This window comes from Melanotaenia boesemani, chromosome 15, assembly GCF_017639745.1.
Source record: "Melanotaenia boesemani isolate fMelBoe1 chromosome 15, fMelBoe1.pri, whole genome shotgun sequence".
Taxonomy (NCBI): Eukaryota; Metazoa; Chordata; class Actinopteri; order Atheriniformes; family Melanotaeniidae; genus Melanotaenia; species Melanotaenia boesemani.
This window is the reverse complement of record NC_055696.1, coordinates 33,952,519-33,973,850: the sequence shown is the minus strand read 5'-3', so window position 1 is coordinate 33,973,850 and position 21,332 is coordinate 33,952,519. Positions and strand designations below refer to the sequence as shown.

The window sequence follows — 21,332 nt, the reverse complement described above, 5'->3', positions numbered from 1 at the left end:
CATCAACTAAATTACTTTTTAACACAAACAACTGCTACGATGTCTTCCAGTCAGGTTTTAGACGGCACCACAGCACCGAGATGCTCAGACCAAAGTCATTAATGACATATGTTTGAATACAGAAGATGAAAAAAATTTCAGTCTTTGTCTTACTGGACCTCAGTGCCGCATGTGATACAGTCGACCACAATATATTATTTAAACGACTGGAGAACTGGGTGGCCTCTCTGGTGCTTCACTGGTTTAAATCTTATTTAGAGAAAAGGAAGTACTTTGTGTCAGTAGGTAACTTTACATCTGAGCAGACAAGAATTACATGTGGAGTTCCCCAAGGTTCCATCCTGGGGCCTCTTCTATTTAACATCTACATGCTCCCACTGGCACAGGTCATAAAAAACAACATTAGTTACCATAGCTACGCAGATGACACACAGGTATATATTACAATGTCACCAGGAGATCAAGGCCCTGTACAGGACCTACACAGACCTAAAAACCACCAACCAGACCAGAAATCTGGGTCTAGTGATGGACTAACCTAAACTTTGAGAAACACATGAAGGGAACCACAAAGTCAGCCTATCAAGGGTAAAAGATGTGGTGTCTCAGCAGGACCTAGAAAAACTAGTCCAGCTTCCATCTTTAGTCGGCTTGATTATTGTAACAGTGTTTTTACAGGTTCTACCTAAAACATCAGTCAGACACCTGCAGCTGATCCAGAACTCTGATGCTCCAGTCCTCACTAAGACCAAGAAAGTGGACCACATCAGTCCAGCTCTGAGGTCTTTACACTGGCTGCCGCTCCGTCAGAGGATAGACTTTAAAGTTCTGCTGCTGGTCTAGAAAGTTCTGAATGGTTTAGGACCAAAATACATCAGAGACCTCTTGACCCAGTATGAACCTACCAGAACCCTCAGGTTTCTTATCAGTTCCCAGAGTCAGAACCAGACATGGAGAAGCTGCATTCAGCTTCTATGCTCCACATGTCTGGAACAAACTCCCAGAAAGCCTCAGATCAGCTGAAACACTCAGTTTATTTAGATCCAGGTTAAAGACCCACCTGTTCTCTGCTGCACGGAACTAGTTTTTATTTAGAAGTAAAAATCTACATCTGGTTCTTTTAAGCTGGAATCATGTTTTAATATTGTCTTTCCCCACACTGGAACTTTATTTCTTGCATTTTATCTATTTTATTTTAGAATCTTCCTTCTGTTTTTGTATCATTAATTGCATTTCTTTTCATCTTTGTTTTTATTTTTTTTTGTTTTTGTTGTTTTGTTTTTTGCACTTGTATTGTTTTCTGCACCCAGCTGAAATGTTTTATGTAAAGTACTTTGAGTTGTCTTGTATATGAAACCTGCTATACAAATAAATTTGCCTTGCTTTAGTGTTTTAACCAGTTTTACCATGGTTTTCAGTAGCCAGTTAGCCAGCAGTTTTAGCATAATTTATTCTTTGTTTTTAGCACATCAGTAGTTTTTAGCTTAGTTTGCATTATTGTAGGTTAGATAGGTCTGAGTTTCCTGATTTTTCTGCACATCTGGAATCGATGGCACAGAGGAAATACTCGGAGGAGGTGATGGAGCTGCTGAGAACTTACTGTACATACAGTGCTTACACAATAAAGCTGCATCCTGCACAGAAAACAAATAAATAAATGGATATATAGTTCAAATAATGTAATAACTATTTTTCTGCATTTAAAGGTGTTTTGGTTAATTGTTTTTGTCTGTTCATATAGCAACACGAACCCCAACTCAGTTTCATGAAAAAAAACATCAAACTTTTTTTACTTTCAATGCCCCATAACCTTTGTTTCTGTACATATTCTAAACATATAATGCAATTAAATGCTTCATCAAATGACAACAGGGTGGAAAAAATGTCCATGTATACACTTTAGTTGCTTTGTATTGCAGGTGAAATCAATCAGATTGCCTACGTACTCTGCTCCAAAAAAGGAGCGTATCTCAAAAACTAAAAGACACAAACTGTTGCAAAAACTTGTACAGAGTAAAGAATCTTTTATTCAATTTATTTTTGTACATTTAGAAATGTTTTGGACCACTAAGTTTTGTGTGTTTTTTATTTATTTATTTATATTTATTCATTCCCCACGTGTGCGATGACAGCGAGATCTGGAGGGGTGTGATTGAGAGAAACGACCCCCCTGATCTAAATTTGAGTGGTGTTTTGTTGTTGGACTTCTGTGCTGGTCATGGATTGTCCATAACAAACACCTTGTTCAGACATAAGAGTGTCCACATGTGCAATTAGCACCAAGACACTCTAGGCTGCAGTTCGATGATCGACATTGTTATCGATCTGTGCTCTACGTACCGATCTGTGCTCTATGTACCGATCTCTTCTCTACGTACCTGCTCTACACAGCAATCTGTGGTCTACGTACCGATTTGTGGTCTACGTACCGATCTGTGGTCTACGTACCGATCTGTGGTCTACGTACCGATCTGTGGTCTACGTACCGATCTGTGGTCTACATACCGATCTGTGGTCTACATACCGATCTGTGGTCTACGTACTGATCTGTGGTCTACATACCGATGTGTGGTCTACATACCAATCTGTGGTCTACGTACTGATGTGTGGTCTACATACCAATCTGTGGTCTACGTACCGATCTGTGGTCTACGTACCGATCTGTGGTCTACGTACCGATCTGTGGTCTACATACCGATGTGTGGTCTACATACCGATGTGTGGTCTACGTACCGATGTGTGGTCTACATACCAATCCGTGGTCTACATACCAATCTGTGGTCTACGTACCGATCTGTGGTCTACGTACTGATCTGTGGTCTACATACCGATGTGTGGTCTACGTACCGATGTGTGGTCTACATACCAATCCGTGGTCTACGTACCAATCCGTGGTCTACGTACCGATCCGTGGTCTACATACCGATCTGTGGTCTACATACCGATCTGTGGTCTACATACCGATCTGTGGTCTACATACCGATCTGTGGTCTACGTACTGATCTCTGCTCTACACACTACAATACAGTCTGGAAACATTAGATATCTAGGCATAAACATTTCCCCCAGGTTATCAGAACTGACAAAGCTAAACTATGTCCAGCTACTTAAAGCAATAGAGGATGATCTCTCACGGTGGAGGCGCTTACCCATATCACTCATGGGGAGGGTTGCCACAGTTAAAATGATGGTTCTATCTAAAGTCAACTACCTTTTTCAATGATACCCACTAAACCATCCTCCAGCTGGTTTAAGTCACTGGACTCACATATATCTAAATTTCTATGGAAAAATAAGCCATCACGTAAAACCTTAACAGACTAACGACAGAGGTGGATTGAACCTACCCAACTTTAATCACTTTTTCTTAGCTAACAAGCTGCAGTATATCTCCAAATGGCTTAAATTTAGCGTTCTTGATCAAGGGTGGGTAATTAATTTTTACAAGGGTCCACATGAGAAACCAGAATTGTGTCCGAGGGCCCCACCAATGACAAGCTGAACTTAATTCTTGCTGATCGTGTGACCTCCTTTAGTGTTGGCAAGTGGGTCATTAGGTTGTCGTTCACTTGGTCTGAGAGAAGCTGCAACTTCCTCATGAAAGCCTTCACTGCTCTGTACATCTCATGCATAAAAAGGCCCTTGCACTGCAGTTTAACATTTAGTTTGTTCATTAGTGCAGTCACATCCACAGCGAATCCGAAGTCTGCCACCCAGTCTTCATCTGAAAGCTCTGGGGTGTCCTTTCTTCACACAGAAATCCTGAATCTGTTCTCTCAGGTCCCAGACACTTTTCAGTACCTTGCCTTGGCTGAGCCACCTGACAGGGCAGTGGTAGCTTATGTCAGCATGTTCCATCTCATTTTATTCCAAAGATGAAACAAATTGTGATTTAATGCTCTCGTTCTGATGAAGTTAACTGTTTTAGTTACAGCATCAACAACGTGGTTTATCTTAAACACCGTCTTACACAACACTTCCTGATGTGTAACACAATGCAAAAATGTCAATTTCAGTCACTTTATCCTGCATTCTCTTTGAAAGACCAACATTTTTCCCAGTCAGATGTGGACAACCATCTGTTGTCACACCTGCCAGATTGTCCCATTTCAGTCCTAACTTGTCCAACATGCATTTACCTGTGAATAAGTCATTACCAGAGACTGTCCCTTTGACGGCTGCCAGCTCCTCTGTGACTTGAAAGTCTGCGGTTATTCCACGTAAGAAGACCAGAAACTAGTCAGTATCACGCACATCGCAGCTGTCATCCAAAGCCAGAGAAAAACAAAATTCTGCAGTTCTGTTCTTCAGCTGGAGCTCCAAGTTTCCAGCGACGTCCTCAACCCGCCTCGTCACAGTGCGTCGAAAAGCGAGACGTTCTCAAACGCGTTCTTTTTCTCTGGGCATATCAGTGCAACAGAGTCCAATAAGCACTCCGTAATAAACTCTCCGTCAGAAAATACCTCATTTTTTCTGGCGATTTAGTAAGAAATGACATAACTTGTCCTAACAGCTGCAGCTCTGGTGGTGTGAAGTTTGGTAAAAAGTCCTTGTTGGGTTTGCAGTTTAGCTAGCAATGCATCAGACACCCTTGCGCTCTTTTTCAGACAGATTTTTGTATTTCTCCTCATGTTTGGTCGTGTAGTGGTGATTCAGATTGTAATCTTTTAACACAGCAACCTGTGGACCACAAATCAAGCACACAGCTTTACCTTTAATTTCTGTGAAGAAGTACTTGTCGGTCCACGTCTTGTTAAAAACGCGACATTCGTTATCAACTTTTCTTTTCTTACCGTGAGCTGATATCTTGAGGGTAACCTGGCTAGTGTAGCATATACGTTGCTCAAAATTGTAATTGAAATCACTGAGAAGTGAATAAAATAAGGGACTCAGGTACGATATGCAATATAATAATAAAAGGACTAGTGCTCAGAAGAGTAAGATACAGCTCAGGGAGAAAGGAGGCAGAGACTGAACGGGTTGCTTTTTGATGGTACCATGTATTGAACAGAATTAAAGACAACGACAAAAAACATACATTTAACATTTAAAGAGAAAATGGCCATTCTAAACAGAAAAAAACCACAATGTGTTACAAGGTTTAAATATTTCAATTTACCTAGTTCAAATGACTATTCACAATGATTTAATATTTAAATCCAATATTCAATTCAAACATTGATCCGGAGCGCACAGATCAATGAGAGCTCACACTCACAGTCAACGCAAAGTGAGCATTAACAGTTCATACGACCCCGATATACAAGTTCAGAAGGAAGTCCATGTGCGGGAATGAGTGTAAGTAGCTGGAGCAATGGGTCGCAGAATAAGTGTGTGAGCGAGTGCAAGAGTTCATGTCGGCTACAGGAGCCTCCTACCAGCCCGAACTGAGCAGAGGGATGGAGGGGGTTCCTGGTAGGAATCTTCAGCAGCTGAGTTGATTCAGGTTCGTTGGGGTTAGCTCGCCATCTAAATCTGGCCTGTATAAACAACAGGACCAATGCATTTCAAATAAATCTATGTGTACACAATTCATCAACCCAATAATACAAGTTGTATTATAGTAGGTAAATAGTTTTACATGTAAGATCAAATATTATACAATATATCCAAAATATTTCAACCGATTAATAAAACAATCGTGTTACTTGTAATTGGATTAATTAAATAACTTTCAGTCACCTAAAGTGCAATAGTAGTAGCAGCCCATGATTATGTGTTTCAGTCTCAATAAGGCTTTGCAGTTAAAGTGCACCTAAATACATTACAGGACGAACAGTATAAAGGCTAAAAGACGCCATGCAATATAACCATTCACTTGAAACCATTGGACAATATGAACAGGCATGTCACATAAAATACATGTCATTTAGACAACCACACTGTACACTGTTTGTCATAGATAGCAATGCTAACCGGACCCATGTTATCCTATGGGGCGGCTAATGCTAAGCTAACCAACCAAACAAAATAGGAAGCATGGACTCACCGATTCCGCTTATTTCATTTAAATGCGCAGGTCATTGGCGGCGGTTTCGGACTGATAGTCAGCTCCTACAAGTTATCAGTTCATGCAATAATTTTCAGAACATGACATGATGAGTTAATAGTAAAGTGAAGCAAAACATACCTCGTAGCAAACATTTGTCTGGCTCTCCCCTCGCATGTTACCGGTAGCTTCCGGGTAGCGCTTTATAAAGCTAGCTAATTGGTCGATCGCAGTCATGTGACCAAAGGCATGCAAGGCACGTGAGGATCAAAGAGCAAAAAGGCAGTGCAAGAGAACACAGTGAGAGCGGTTTTGGCACCCGCGTTACACTAGCATCACTTGTTCTAGTTCACCATCACTCAAAGCTCGCATCACACGCATACGTCAATACTGAAGTAACGTAATGTTTTTCAAGATAAAAGCAGCACAGTTGTATTGCACATATAACAAAGATATTTTTATAATCTATCCATGTTGTAATTTATGATTGGCCTCACGCGGGCCGGACAGGGATGCACTAAGGGCCGGATGTGGCCTGCGGGCCATAAAATGCCCAAGTCTGCTCTAGATTAACTATGGTAAGATGTAGAGCAAGCATTGTGTGAGCATCTAGTTATCTCTGACCTGCCATTGATCAGCTCAGCCATCAAACCACATCAGTGTTTTAAGCCTTGTATTATGAAGAAAAAAAATCGCAACATTTTCAATGCTCTCCACATGATGGACAGAGTGTAAGTGTGAGCTTTCTGCAGGTGTAATTCTTGCATTTCACACAAATGGTACTTGTTTTACTGTCCTCTTGGGAGGGACAGACCTGGAATCTTTTCCGTTTCTTTTCTATTTTCATTTCTGTTGGTTAGGTGGCCTGAACTTGACCTTTTCAATGTCAGCTGCAGCTGCTGGGAATCGAGCTTTCCTGGCTCGCCTCTGGATCTTGGGAGTGACGAGTGCTTTGCTGAGTTCTCCCAGGAAAGAGCAACGTTGGTACAGTGTGCCGGCTGATTTCAGTCAATAGGACACATCCACAATGTTGTAGAAAATCACTGAGGGCAAACAAGCAATCTTGCGCTGGCAACTGTATGTTGCAATGATTTTGTCCAGATTGTCAACTCCTGTCTTGAGCTTAGACATGCATCTGTGTGCATTGTGCTCATTTCAAGAAAATTCTTGTTTCTCTTTGGGCAGTATGAAACAACTGTTGCTTTCTCGGTGAAAATGAATATGGGGGAACACAGAGGTCTTCCCGGCATCTTCAGAATTTCATTGGGAAGTCGGCTTATTTCTTCTGGCTGTTCCCAACAGTCAGCTTTCTCTTTTTAAGTTGATCTCCAAGGCGTTAGAATATAAACAAGTTGTGACATATGATGTTATGACCTTGCAGCCCTTCACTCATCTCCAGCACCACATGCATCCCCTGATTCTTCTCAGATGCTTCTCCAGGCTTTCCAGTGTGCACTTGCATATTCCATGCATAGATAGATTTTGGCTGAATCCCATTTCACCCCTTGGCCCTACCACTTAGCCCTACCCCTCCGTTTTGCGCGTTCACTTGTAGCGGTAGGAGTGTCCCAATTTCTTTTAGGACAGAGGGGTAGGGGTAAGCGGTAGGCCTATATACCCCTTCAAACAAAGATTTTTCAGGGGCACACTTCACACAGAGGGGTATGAAAAATTTCCCGTCCTATATGAGAAAGCGTTTCCAGCACATCATGCTTTCTTGAGGTGCAGGGCAACACACACTCACACAAAAAAAAAAACACAGAAAAAAAAAGGTATGCCTGCACACACAAAGAATTTTAATTGCACACAAAAGTTCTACATTACGTCCTACATAGGCCTGTCACGACAAGCAATAAGTCAATTAATTGCACGTTAAGGAAAATATGTGTGTGACAAGTTTGCAGGCTGCGATAGTTTTCTTTTTTTTCTATCTGTTTCCTATCTTACACAGACTGTGTATGACTACAGGTTTCACTATGGAGCATCTCGACTGAACGCTCTGGTTTCTTGCGGAGTGATCTCTCTTGTGTCATATGTGGCAGCAGCGTGTTGCAGCAGGAGACTGCGGTGAAGCTCTAACCTGTACAAGCCGGTAACCCATGTTTGTTTTACCGGGCTGCCAACTGTCACGCATCAGGCATGAGACCCACGCATTTGAGTGACTCACGCTCCCATTTCTCACGCTGGAATACACATCAATAGCAATGCCGACTAATAGAGAGGATCCAGTGGGCTTCTCAGTGGCCGCGTTACTTTTGGGCCGGTGTCTCGACGTATATGTCAAAAAGACGCAGCGTTGCGGTTCATCACTGCTCACAGATCAGACACTGAGGGAGATATTTCAGCTTCACAAACAGCAACGATGCACAGTATTTTCTTTCCTAGTTTTTTTTAATACAACTGGCAGTTTTCCCGGTTTTCCTTGTCTGAGCCCATGTTTAATATTTTTTAATTTATTTTTTGAAAGCCAATTTTGTTTACAGAGCAGAGACTTTATTATCTATCATACTTATTGTTTTTGATTGTGTTTGGTTTTCATTCATTGTTAATGAGACTGAGAGTCCGTTCTATTGTTTTTGTTTTATTTAAAATTTCTTCCAGTTCCAGTGTAAAATGTTCTTTAGTGACTACTGATGACATATGTGATTGTTGAAGGGATGTCCCAATTCGTAGGGGTTGACTTTCAGCCCTACCCCTTCCAGCTCAACGGAGCTAGAAGGGGATGACAACAGTGACAAGGGCAAGTTGTGCAAAAATTTACATGTCTGTTAAAAGACCAGCAGGCAAAATTTGGACCAACTGGAGGTGGTTTGAGTAAGACTGGTTTATACCATTAAAAAGAGATGCAATGATCTAAGCGGAAACAAATTAAAAGCATGCATGACCCTCTCAAAATCATTAAAAGAGAGAAACAGCTTGATCTTGTTGAGAAATCTCAGATTTAAAAAGCCATTTTTGACAACAGGCTTAGCTTGCAAATCAAAACCTAAATTATTATCAAAAACTACTGCAAGGGTTTTTGGCAGAGCATTTCAGCTGCTGGAGAATGAAGCCAAGATCAGTATCACCCTGTAAGGAGACTTACCATAGTGGGGGCAGCGGTCGACCACCCGTCCAGAGGAATTATTCACCAGTTCAAAGTGTTGGCGGTTCCTGCTCTCTCTCAGGATGAATGAATCTCCATCACCCCAAGATCTGAGGTCCCACTCCGAGTGGTCCTCATAAGCAAGTAGCATTTTATATTTGACAAAGATTTCTTCTGAATACTCTCTGCAGCTGTTTCCATATAGAGTACAAACATCGTCACCTAACTGGAGAAGAAGAAAAATGAGTAACTGATCAGATACAGAAGACAAACTTTTCCCAGTAAAACTTACACATTTCCCTCTGTCCAATTTCCAGTTATAAGGAGTCCTGTTAGTTATGGAGCCACCGTTCCCCATGATCCAGGACCTGGAGGAAAAGTAACACCTCTCATCAGCTCTACTGGTCACGTCCCACACTGCTCAAACCAAATCAAACTTTATTTATAAAGCACTTTTCATGCATAACAGCAGCACAAAAACAACTGTTTTAGCCTTTTAAAAAGACAATCATCCAAGTTTATTGCTGAACACATCAAAGCACGCACAATCAAACACACACACACACACACACATACAGGGCTATGTCTTTGACAACACAGTCAAAGCAGGCATAGCCCCCCATGAGGAATACACTAAAGTGTTAAAAATAATCAATCTGAAAGCAGTAGATATAACCGTGTATATACAGTAAATAATGCTGTAAATAACCGTGTATATATAGTAAATAATGCAGTAAATACCCGTGTATATGCAATAAATAACGCAGTAAATAACAGTGTATATGCAATAAATAACGCAGTAAATAACCGTGTATATACAGTAAATAACGCTGTAAATAACTGTATATATAGAGTAAATAACGCTGTAAATAACCGTGTATATACAGTAAATAACGCTGTAAATAACCGTGTATATACAGTAAATAACGCAGTAAATAACCGTGTATATGAAGTAAATAACGCAGTAAATAACCGTGTATATACAGTAAATAACGCAGTAAATAACCGTGTATATACAGTAAATAACGCAGTAAATAACCGTGTGTATACAGTAAATAACGCTGTAAATAACTGTATATATATGTAGTAAATAATGCAGTAAATAACCGTGTATATACAGTAAATAACGCAGTAAATAACAGTGTATATGCAGTAAATAACGCAGTATATAACCGTCTATATACAGTAAATAACGCAATAAATAACCGTGTAGTAAATAACGCAGTAAACTACCGTATATATGCAGTAAATAACGCAGTAAATAACCATGTATATGCAGTAAATAGCGCAGTAAATAACCATGTATATACAGTAAATAACGCAGGAAATAACCGTGTAGTAAAAAACGCAGTGAACAACCGTGTACATACAGTAAATAACGCAGTAAATAACCGTGTATATGCAGTAAATAACGCAGTAAATAACCATGTATATGCAGTAAATAACGCAGTAAATAACAGTGTATAAACAGTAAATAACGCAGTAAATAACCGTGTATATACAGTAAATAACGCTGTAAATAACTGTATATATATATATATAGTAAATAACGCAGTAAATAACCGTGTATATATAGTAAATAACGCTGTAAATAACCGTGTGTATACAGTAAATAACGCAGTAAATAACCGTGTATATGCAGTAAGTAACGCAGTAAATAACCATGTAAATACAGTAAATAACGCTGTAAATAACTGTGTATATACAGTAAATAACGCAGTAAATAACCGTCTATATACAGTAAATAACGGAATAAATAACCGTGTAGTAAATAACGCAGTAAACGACCGTGTATATGCAGTAAATAATGCAGTAAATAACCATGTATATGCAGTAAATAGCGCAGTAAATAACCATGTATATACAGTAAATAACGCAGGAAATAACCGTGTAGTAAATAACGCAGTAAACAACCATGTACATACAGTAAATAACGCAGTAAATAACCGTGTATATGCAGTAAATAACGCAGTAAATAACCATGTATATGCAGTAAATAACGCAGTAAATAACAGTGTATATACAGTAAATAACGCAGTAAATAACCGTGTATATACAGTAAATAACGCTGTAAATAACTGTATATATATATATATAGTAAATAACGCAGTAAATAACCGTGTATATATAGTAAATAACGCTGTAAATAACCGTGTATATACAGTAAATAAAGCAGGAAATAACCGTGTATATGCAGTAAGTAACACAGTAAATAACCATGTATATACAGTAAATAACGCTGTAAATAACCGTGTATATGCAGTAAATAACGCAGTAAATAACCATGTATATACAGTAAATAACGCAGTAAATAACCGTGTATATGCAGTAAATCACGCAGTAAATAACCGTGTATATACAGTAAATCACGCAGTAAATAACTGTATATATATGTAGTAAATAATGCAGTAAATAACGGTGTATATACAGTAAATAACGCAGTAAATAACCGTGTATATGCAGTAAATAATGCAGTATATAACCGTCTATATACAGTAAATAACGCAATAAATAACCGTGTAGTAAATAACGCAGTAAACTACCGTGTATATGCAGTAAATAACCGTGTATATGCAGTAAATAGCGCAGTAAATAACCATGTATATACAGTAAATAACGCAGGAAATAACCGTGTAGTAAATAACGCAGTAAACAACCGTGTACATACAGTAAATAACGCAGTAAATAACCGTGTATATGCAGTAAATAACGCAGTAAATAACCATGTATATGCAGTAAATAACGCAGTAAATAACAGTGTATATACAGTAAATAACGCAGTAAATAACCGTGTATATACAGTAAATAACGCTGTAAATAACTGTATATATATATATAGTAAATAACGCAGTAAATAACCGTGTATATATAGTAAATAACGCTGTAAATAACCATGTATATACAGTAAATAACGCAGTAAATAACCGTGTATATGCAGTAAGTAACGCAGTAAATAACCATGTATATACAGTAAATAACGTTGTAAATAACCGTGTATATGCAGTAAATAACCGTGTATATACAGTAATTAACGCAGTAAATAACCGTGTATATGCAGTAAATCACGCAGTAAATAACCATGTATATGCAGGAAATCACGCAGTAAATAACCGTGTATATGCAGTAAATAACGCAGTAAATAACCGTGTATATATAGTAAATAACGTTGTAAATAACCGTGTATATACAGTAAATAAAGCAGGAAATAACAGTGTATATGCAGTAAGTAACACAGTAAATAACCATGTATATACAGTAAATAACGCTGTAAATAACCGTGTATATACAGTAAATAACGCAGTAAATAACCGTGTATATGAAGTAAATAACGCAGTAAATAACCGTGTATATACAGTAAATAACGCAGTAAATAACCGTGTATATACAGTAAATAACGCAGTAAATAACCGTGTGTATACAGTAAATAACGCTGTAAATAACTGTATATATATGTAGTAAATAATGCAGTAAATAACCGTGTATATACAGTAAATAACGCAGTAAATAACCGTGTATATGCAGTAAATAACGCAGTATATAACCGTCTATATACAGTAAATAACGCAATAAATAACCGTGTAGTAAATAACGCAGTAAACTACCGTATATATGCAGTAAATAACGCAGTAAATAACCATGTATATGCAGTAAATAGCGCAGTAAATAACCATGTATATACAGTAAATAACGCAGGAAATAACCGTGTAGTAAAAAACGCAGTGAACAACCGTGTACATACAGTAAATAACGCAGTAAATAACCGTGTATATGCAGTAAATAACGCAGTAAATAACCATGTATATGCAGTAAATAACGCAGTAAATAACAGTGTATAAACAGTAAATAACGCAGTAAATAACCGTGTATATACAGTAAATAACGCTGTAAATAACTGTATATATATATATATAGTAAATAACGCAGTAAATAACCGTGTATATGCAGTAAATCACGCAGTAAATAACCATGTATATGCAGAAAATCAAGCAGTAAATAACCGTGTATATACAGTAAATAACGCAGTAAATAACCGTGTATATACAGTAAATAACGCAGTAAATAACCGTGTATATGAAGTAAATAATGCAGTAAATAACCGTGTATATACAGTAAATAACGCAGTAAATAACCGTGTATATGCAGTAAATAATGCAGTAAATAACCATGTATATACAGTAAATAACGCAGTAAATAACCGTGTATATGCAGTAAATCACGCAGTAAATAACCGTGTATATACAGTAAATCACGCAGTAAATAACTGTATATATATGTAGTAAATAATGCAGTAAATAACCGTGTATATACAGTAAATAACGCAGTAAATAACCGTGTATATGCAGTAAATAACGCAGTATATAACCGTCTATATACAGTAAATAACGCAATAAATAACCGTGTAGTAAATAACGCAGTAAACTACCGTGTATATGCAGTAAATAACGCAGTAAATAACCGTGTATATGCAGTAAATAGCGCAGTAAATAACCATGTATATATAGTAAATAACGCTGTAAATAACCGTGTATATACAGTAAATAACGCAGTAAATAACCGTGTATATGCAGTAAGTAACGCAGTAAATAACCATGTATATACAGCAAATAACGCTGTAAATAACCGTGTATATGCAGTAAATAACGCAGTAAATAACCGTGTATATGCAGTAAATCACGCAGTAAATAACCATGTATATGCAGCAAATCACGCAGTAAATAACCGTGTATATGCAGTAAATCACGCAGTAAATAACCGTGTATATACAGTAAATAACGCAGTAAATAACCGTGTATATACAGTAAATAACGCAGTAAATAACCGTGTATATGAAGTAAATAACGCAGTAAATAAGCGTGTATATACAGTAAATAACCGTGTATATACAGTAAATAACGCAGTAAATAACCGTGTATATGCAGTAAATCACGCAGTAAATAACCATGTATATGCAGAAAATCAAGCAGTAAATAACCGTGTATATACAGTAAATAACGCAGTAAATAACCGTGTATATACAGTAAATAACGCAGTAAATAACCGTGTATATGAAGTAAATAATGCAGTAAATAACCGTGTATATACAGTAAATAACGCAGTAAATAACCGTGTATATACAGTAAATAACGCAGTAAATAACCGTGTGTATACAGTAAATAACGCTGTAAATAACTGTATATATATGTAGTAAATAATGCAGTAAATAACCGCGTATATACAGTAAATAACGCAGTAAATAACCGTGTATATGCAGTAAATAACCGTGTATATACAGTAAATAACGCAGTAAATAACCGTGTATATGCAGTAAATCACGCAGTAAATAACCATGTATATGCAGAAAATCACGCAGTAAATAACCGTGTATATGCAGTAAATCACGCAGTAAATAAGCGTGTATATACAGTAAATAACCGTGTATATACAGTAAATAACGCAGTAAATAACCGTGTATATACAGTAAATAACGCAGTAAATAACCGTGTATATGAAGTAAATAACGCAGTAAATAACCGTGTATATGCAGTAAATAACGCAGTAAATAACCGTGTATATGCAGTAAATAACGCAGTAAATAACCGTGTATATGCAGTAAATAACGCAGTAAATAACCGTGTATATGCAGTAAATAACGCAGTAAATAACCGTGTATATGCAATAAAATAACGCAGTAAATAACCGTGTATATACAGTAAATAACGCAGTAAATAACCGTGTATATACAGTAAATAACGCAGTAAATAACCGTGTATATGCAGTAAGTAACACAGTAAATAACCATGTATATACAGTAAATAACGCAATAAACTACCGTGTATATGCAGTAAATAACGCAGTAAATAACCGTGTATATGCAGTAAATAGCGCAGTAAATAACCATGTATATACAGAAAATAACGCAGGAAATAACCGTGTAGTAAATAACGCAGTAAACAACCGTGTACATACAGTAAATAACGCAGTAAATAACCGTGTATATGCAGTAAATAACGCAGTAAATAACCATGTATATGCAGTAAATAACGAAGTAAATAACAGTGTATATACAGTAAATAACGCAGTAAATAACCGTGTATATGCAGTAAATAACGCTGTAAATAACTGTATCTATATATATAGTAAATAACGCAGTAAATAACCGTGTATATATAGTAAATAACGCTGTAAATAACCATGTATATACAGTAAATAACGCAGTAAATAACCGTGTATATGCAGTAAATAACGCTGTAAATAACCGTGTATATGCAGTAAATAACCGTGTATATACAGTAATTAATGCAGTAAATAACCGTGTATATGCAGTAAATCACGCAGTAAATAACCATGTATATGCAGGAAATCACGCAGTAAATAACCGTGTATATGCAGTAAATCACGCAGTAAATAAGCGTGTATATACAGTAAATAACCGTGTATATACAGTAAATAACGCAGTAAATAACCGTGTATATGCAGTAAATCACGCAGTAAATAACCATGTATATGCAGAAAATCAAGCAGTAAATAACCGTGTATATACAGTAAATATCGCAGTAAATAACCGTGTATATACAGTAAATAACGCAGTAAATAACCGTGTATATGAAGTAAATAACGCAGTAAATAACCGTGTATATACAGTAAATAACGCAGTAAATAACCGTGTATATACAGTAAATAACGCAGTAAATAACCGTGTGTATACAGTAAATACCGCTGTAAATAACTGTATATATATGTAGTAAATAATGCAGTAAATAACCGTGTATATACAGTAAATAACGCAGTAAATAACCGTGTATATGCAGTAAATAACGCAGTATATAACCGTCTATACACAGTAAATAACGCAATAAATAACCGTGTAGTAAATAACGCAGTAAACTACCGTGTATATGCAGTAAATAACGCAGTAAATAACCATGTATATGCAGTAATTAACCCAGTAAATAACAGTGTATATACAGTAAATAACGCAGTAAATAACCGTGTATATACAGTAAATAACGCTGTAAATAACTGTATATATATATGGTAAATAACGCAGTAAATAACCGTGTATATATAGTAAATAACGCTGTAAATAACCGTGTATATACAGTAAATAACGCAGTAAATAACCGTGTATATGCAGTAAGTAACGCAGTAAATAACCATGTATATACAGTAAATAACGCTGTAAATAACCGTGTATATGCAGTAAATAACGCAGTAAATAACCATGTATATACAGTAAATAACGCAGTAAATAACCGTGTATATGCAGCAAATCACGCAGTAAATAACCGTGTATATACAGTAAATCACGCAGTAAATAACTGTATATATATGTAGTAAATAATGCAGTAAATAACCATGTATTTACAGTAAATAACGCAGTAAATAACCGTGTATATGCAGTAAATAACGCAGTATATAACCGTCTATATACAGTAAATAACGCAGTAAATAACCGTGTATATAGAGTAAATAACGCAGTAAATAACCGTGTGTATACAGTAAATACCGCTGTAAATAACTGTATATATATGTAGTAAATAATGCAGTAAATAACCGTGTATATACAGTAAATAACGCAGTAAATAACCGTGTATATGCAGTAAATAACGCAGTATATAACCGTCTATACACAGTAAATAACGCAATAAATAACCGTGTAGTAAATAACGCAGTAAACTACCGTGTATATGCAGTAAATAACGCAGTAAATAACCATGTATATGCAGTAATTAACCCAGTAAATAACAGTGTATATACAGTAAATAACGCAGTAAATAACCGTGTATATACAGTAAATAACGCTGTAAATAACTGTATATATATATGGTAAATAACGCAGTAAATAACCGTGTATATATAGTAAATAACGCTGTAAATAACCGTGTATATACAGTAAATAACGCAGTAAATAACCGTGTATATGCAGTAAGTAACGCAGTAAATAACCATGTATATACAGTAAATAACGCTGTAAATAACCGTGTATATGCAGTAAATAACGCAGTAAATAACCATGTATATACAGTAAATAACGCAGTAAATAACCGTGTATATGCAGCAAATCACGCAGTAAATAACCGTGTATATACAGTAAATCACGCAGTAAATAACTGTATATATATGTAGTAAATAATGCAGTAAATAACCGTGTATTTACAGTAAATAACGCAGTAAATAACCGTGTATATGCAGTAAATAACGCAGTATATAACCGTCTATATACAGTAAATAACGCAATAAATAACCGTGTAGTAAATAACTCTGTAAACTACCGTGTATATGCAGTAAATAACGCAGTAAATAACCATGTATATGCAGTAAATAACGCAGTAAATAACAGTGTATATAGGGTAAATAACGCAGTAAATAACCGTGTATATACAGTAAATAACGCTGTAAATAAGTGTATACATATATATAGTAATTAACGCAGTAAATAACCGTGTATATATAGTAAATAACCCTGTAAATAACCGTGTATATACAGTAAATAACGCAGTAAATAACCGTGTATGTGCAGTAAGTAACGCAGTAAATAACCATGTATATACAGTAAATAACGCTGTAAATAACCGTGTATATGCAGTAAATAACCGTGTATATACAGTAAATAACGCAGTAAATAACCGTGTATATGCAGTAAATGACGCAGTAAATAAGCGTGTATATGCAGTAAATCACGCAGTAAATAAGCGTGTATATACAGTAAATAACCGTGTATATACAGTAAATAACGCAGTAAATAACCATGTATATGCAGAAAATCACGCAGTAAATAACCGTATATATGCAGTAAATCACGCAGTAAATAAGCGTGTATATACAGTAAATAACCGTGTATATACAGTAAATAACGCAGTGAATAACCGTGTATATGCAGCAAATCACGCAGTAAATAACCATGTATATGCAGGAAATCACGCAGTAAATAACCGTGCATATACAGTAAATGACGCAGTAAATAACCGTGTATATACAGTAAATAACGCAGTAAATAACCGTGTATATGAAGTAAATAACGCAGTAAATAACCGTGTATATACAGTAAATAACGCAGTAAATAACCGTGTATATACAGTAAATAACGCAGTAAATAACCGTGTGTATACAGTAAATAACGCTGTAAATAACTGTATATATATGTAGTAAATAATGCAGTAAATAACCGTGTATATACAGTAAATAACGCAGTAAATAACCGTGTATATGCAGTACATAACGCAGTATATAACCGTCTATATACAGTAAATAACACAATAAATAACCGTGTAGTAAATAACGCAGTAAATAACCGTGTATATGCAGTAAGTAACGCAGTAAATAACCATGTATATACAGTAAATAACGCTGTAAATAACCGTGTATATACAGTAAATAACGCAGTAAATAACCGTGTATATGCAGTAAATAACGCAGTAAATAACCTTGTATATGCAGTAAATAACGCAGTAAATAACCGTGTATATGCAGTAAATAACGCAGTAAATAACCGTGTATTTGCAGTAAATAACGGAGTAAATAACCGTGTATATGCAGTAAATAACGCAGTAAATAACCGTGTATATGCAGTAAATAACGCAGTAAATAACCGTGTATATGCAGTAAATAACGCAGTAAATAACCGTGTATATGCAGTAAATAACGCAGTAAATAACCGTGTATATGCAGTAAATAACGCAGTAAATAACCGTGTATATACAGTAAATAACGCAGTAAATAACCGTGTATATACAGTAAATAATGCAGTAAATAACCGTGTATATGCAGTAAGTAACGCAGTAAATAACCATGTATATACAGTAAATAACGCTGTAAATAACCGTGTATATACAGTAAATAACGCAGTAAATAACCGTCTATATGCAGTAAATAACGCAGTAAATAACCGTGTATATGCAGTAAATAACGCAGTAAATAACCGTGTATATGCAGTAAATAACCGTGTATATGCAGTAAATAACGCAATAAATAACCGTGTATATACAGTAAATAACGCAGTAAATAACCGTGTATATGCAGTAAATAACGCAGTAAATAACCGTCTATATGCAGTAAATAACGCAGTAAATAACCATGTATATACAGTAAATAACGCTGTAAATAACCGTGTATATACAGTAAATAACGCAGTAAATAACCGTCTATATGCAGTAAATAACGCAGTAAATAACCGTGTATATGCAGTAAATAACGCAGTAAATAACCGTGTATATGCAGTAAATAACGCAGTAAATAACCGTGTATATACAGTAAATAACGCAGTAAATAACCGTGTATATGCAGTAAATAACGCAGTAAATAACCGTGTATATGCAGTAAATAACGCAATAAATAACCGTGTATATACAGTAAATAATGCAGTAAATAACCGTGTATATGCAGTAAGTAACGCAGTAAATAACCATGTATATACAGTAAATAACGCTGTAAATAACCGTGTATATACAGTAAATAACGCAGTAAATAACCGTCTATATGCAGTAAATAACGCAGTAAATAACCGTGTATATGCAGTAAATAACGCAGTAAATAACCGTGTATATGCAGTAAATAACGCAGTAAATAACCGTGTATATGCAGTAAATAACGCAATAAATAACCGTGTATATACAGTAAATAACGCAGTAAATAACCGTGTATATGCAGTAAATAACGCAGTAAATAACCGTGTATATACAGTGAGGTATCTAAGCATAGCGTTTGTATGGTACACACTCAAGTTTTGCCATAAAAGGTTCTCTGTCCCACAGAGTGGATTGACACAAGAACATGCATTCCATGCAAATGAGCATCCTATCGGCAAACTCTATGATTGGAGGACACAGGACTGAGGAATTTTCTTTGTTTAAACCCTATATAAGACAGAACGACACATAATGTCTTCAGGTCTTCGTTCTGGCTTTGGGACCTCCAGATTTTGCTGCAGAAATCTGTTTTGATGTCTGAACTTTTGTAATAAACTTCTTTTTATTATTCAAGTCAGCGTCCAGAGACGTTTTTGCCTGAAAGCCAATTTTTCCACATCTCCTGATCAAGATACAGCAACAGTAAATAACGCAGTAAATAACCGTGTATATACAGTAAATAACGCAGTAAATAACCGTGTATATACAGTAAATAACGCAGTAAATAACCGTGTATATACAGTAAATAACGCAGTAAATAACCGTGTATATACAGTAAATAACGCAGTAAATAACCGTGTATATACAGTAAATAACGCAGTAAATAACCGTGTATATACAGTAAATCAAGCAGTAAATAACCGTGTATCCATCCTCCTCTGGTGGACGTGCGCTGACAGCTGATGGAGGGATGAAGCTTGTTCTACCTGCTGGCTTTCAGCTGGTAGCTTATAAAAACGCGCCAGTACTGCTGTTAGTTTCATTGTTAGAGTTACTGATGATAAAGTTTAACTTGAACTTACTGACAGCTGACAGGTGTGGGTTAGGGTTAGGAACGTGCGCAGGTGTCTCCCCTCTGGCAGCTGGGAAAAGATCCGTCCCCACGAGCCCGAACAGGACGAAGAGGAATCAAAAATGAATACTAGCAGGTCCTGCAGCTAGACGAGCCCCAGGGGAAGCAGGAAATTCTTAACTGGGACTTCCTCCGCCTCAGTCCTGATTAATAAGCTGAAGGGCGGGGGGCTTCCTGTGGTCCCACGTGCTTTCCAAGAAACAGCTGAGCTTCTCCTGCATGACCACCAGAAGCAGACCGCCCTACTGAGTCATGGTGCAGCCTCGTGGAGTGGTAACATGTTGGGAATAAATCCAGCCTGGACCGACTCAGACACTGCAATCCGGGGTCAGACCTACAGTCCCGGCTCTGGAGACTACCCCGGTGAACTCTGTGGGATCTATAAATAACTGTTGCAGCGCTGACAAGCAGACCGGCTGCTAACTCCACTTTCAATTTCAGTTCTGCTGGTTGTGGGCGGAGTCTGCAGGTCTACAGCGACACCTGGTGGCCGTCTGAGGTGGAGCTCTGTGGGGCTCAGCTGACTTTCTGTTTTAGAAGCTACATGTTTTTTAAGTATTTGTGTATTTATACATGTTTTATGTGGTTTATTTATTTAAGTTTTGGTTTAAATAAAGTTAATTGTTGTTTGTTTGTTACAAATCAAAATAACTTTCTCTGATCGATCTGCATGTTTTTGGCTTTGACATAAAATTGTAAAGACGGTCTGACTTTTTATTGTTTATGGCCATGTTTAATAAAGTTCACGGTTAAAATGTGATGAGTTCAGGGACCTGTTCCTGCAGGCCTGCCAGCTTTTCA

The 21,332-nt window shown here is 36.6% G+C and overlaps 1 protein-coding gene across 3 annotated transcripts in view; it reads right to left on the bottom strand.

Moving 5' to 3' along the window:
• LOC121654659 overlaps positions 1–20,843 on the bottom strand; it is a 56,240-nt gene extending 35,397 nt beyond the window's left edge. For 2 of the 3 annotated variants that reach the window (XM_042008884.1, XM_042008886.1), the window contains exons 1-3: positions 20,482–20,843; positions 9,367–9,442; positions 9,075–9,300 (exon numbers count right to left, since the gene is read on the bottom strand). In XM_042008884.1, coding sequence (XP_041864818.1) covers positions 9,075–9,300; positions 9,367–9,432 — 292 coding nt within the window. In that variant the 5' untranslated portion in view covers positions 9,433–9,442; positions 20,482–20,843. The remainder of the gene's footprint in view (positions 1–9,074; positions 9,301–9,366; positions 9,443–20,481) is intronic. The other variant, XM_042008885.1, reaches the window with a different exon arrangement.
• Between the last annotated feature and the right edge of the window lie 489 nt (positions 20,844–21,332).